Below are 2,500 nucleotides of genomic sequence, written 5' to 3' on the forward strand. Positions count from 1 at the left end.
CACACACACGTACATAGATGTGTACACACACACACATACACACACACTCATACACACACATGTACATACATGTGTACACACACACACTCATACACACACACTCATACACACACACATACATAGATGTGTACACACACACTCATACACACACACTCATACACACACACACGTACATACATGTGTACACACACACACATACACACACACTCATACACACACACGTACATACATGTGTACACACACACACTCATACACACACACTCATACACACACACACATACATAGATGTGTACACACACACACATACACACACACTCATACACACACATGTACATACATGTGTACACACACACACTCATACACACACACTCATACACACACACATACATAGATGTGTACACACACACTCATACACACACACTCATACACACACACACGTACATAGATGTGTACACACACACTCATACACACACACTCATACACACACACACGTACATAGATGTGTACACACACACTCATACACACACACTCATACACACACACATGTACATACATGTGTACACACACACTCACACACACACACGTACATACATGTGTACACACACACTCATACACACACTCATACACACACACACTCATACACACACACGTACATAGATGTGTACATACACACACACTCATACATGTGTACACACACACTCATACACACACACTCATACACACACACACTCATACACACACACACATACACACACACGTACATACATCCATACATACACACACACTCATACACACACACACACACGTACATACATGCATACAAACACACACTCATACACACACACACACACTCATACACACACACATACATACATGCGTACATACACAAACACACACACACTCATACACACACACACGTACATACATGCGTACATACACACACACGTACATACATGCGTGTATACACACTCATACACACTCATACAGACACACACACTCATACTTATATGCCTACAGTGTGCATGTGTGTGTGTGTGAGAGAGAGAGAGCCAGCACTCATGGGGTTTGTCATCATTCCAAAATGTTCTTTAGTTTATTCTGAACAATAAGGTACTGATTCTGGATCAGCTCACAGCTCTCCTATTCTGCCCCCCTCGTCCCCATCCCCTCCCCCCTCTGTGGTTATTTTCTGATGTATTACATTTTAGAAGAAACATAAACACAGTCATAAAAACAGAAGTGGCCTTAGAATGTAAAATAAAGACCACTGTCTTTCTGTGTGTGTGTGTGTGTGTGTGTGTGTGTGTGTGTGTGTGTGTGTGTGTGTGTGTGTGTGTGTTTGTTTAGTCCTCTTTTGGTAACTACTTTCAGTCCAAGTGTGGATAAAGGTCCTGTTATAGTCCAGAGACACACACACACAACACACACACACACACACACACACACACACACACACACACACACACACACACACACACACACACACACACACACAGAGCCATCTATTCAGAATTGAGTATTGTGTTATATATGTGTTATAGAAATCAACATGATTATTTTCTTCTGTTCTCTCTCTCTCTCTCTCTCTCCCTCTCTGTCTCTCTCTCTCTCTCTCTCTCTCTCTCTCTCTCTCTCTCTCTCTCTCTCTCTCTCTCTCCACAGTGGTCCTCCAGACATGTGCTCTTGTTCTTTATCCAATCAAATTTATTGAGTATAGAATGCTGCACACGTACCATGAGTTTAATTGGGGTTACGGACTCGGATGGGGAGCTACCATTTTTATGCTGGGCGGGGGGATCCTGCTCTGCCTCCGGACAGACATGTATGAAGATGGAATGTACTGAAGCAACTACGCACTACACACACACACACACACACACACACACACACACACAGCATATAAAGCTGCTAGGTTTGCACTGCAATACTACAAACACTATTTTATACATCCTAACAAATGTCTGTGCTTCCAAAATCTCACTCACACACACACACACACACACATACGAACACACACACACACACACAGCAGGTGCTGCTAGGTTTGCACTGCATTGCTACAAACGAATTAAAGACATACAAACTTTCTATTTTTCTCTGACCTTCGACCTCTTTTGGCAGCTAATGTTAGCACAATGCAACATTAGCATAGCTGACTAGCTTAGCTAACCTTGCTAACCTTTGAAAATAAATAAGTCCTTTATGCTTTAAATCATGTAAGCATGTTGACTTGACCAGTAAGAGCTGATGGAATGTATTCTAAGCCCTGCCCATCCTGCGAAAGCTCCACCCCTGTGTTGGAGTCTACACACACCGCACTCAGCACATCCTGTGTTTGGGTCACATGACAGATTTCTGCTCATTACAGCTCTGTTTCTTCTGACTGAAGTGTATTATAGATATATTTACTGTTCACACTTTGTATATTTTCAGTATAATATCATTAGAAAACATATCCTCCTATAATATCCTCCATCCTCGATGTACAGATGAATATGAA

The 2,500-nt window shown here is 42.0% G+C and overlaps 1 protein-coding gene and 1 long non-coding RNA gene across 2 annotated transcripts in view; one reads left to right on the top strand and one right to left on the bottom strand.

The window, feature by feature from the left end:
* LOC132841103 (transmembrane protein 47-like) overlaps nucleotides 1–2,500 on the top strand; it is a 7,376-nt gene that overhangs the window by 4,781 nt on the left and 95 nt on the right. The window contains exon 3 of the mRNA XM_060863298.1: nucleotides 1,663–2,500. This exon is cut by the window's right edge and continues 95 nt beyond it. Coding sequence (XP_060719281.1) covers nucleotides 1,663–1,844 — 182 coding nt within the window. The 3' untranslated portion in view covers nucleotides 1,845–2,500. The remainder of the gene's footprint in view (nucleotides 1–1,662) is intronic.
* LOC132841104 (uncharacterized) overlaps nucleotides 1–2,500 on the bottom strand; it is a 5,891-nt gene that overhangs the window by 2,094 nt on the left and 1,297 nt on the right. The gene's annotated exons all lie outside the window — the stretch shown is intronic.

This window comes from Tachysurus vachellii, chromosome 26 (genome assembly GCF_030014155.1).
Source record: "Tachysurus vachellii isolate PV-2020 chromosome 26, HZAU_Pvac_v1, whole genome shotgun sequence".
Lineage (NCBI taxonomy): Eukaryota > Metazoa > Chordata > Actinopteri > Siluriformes > Bagridae > Tachysurus > Tachysurus vachellii.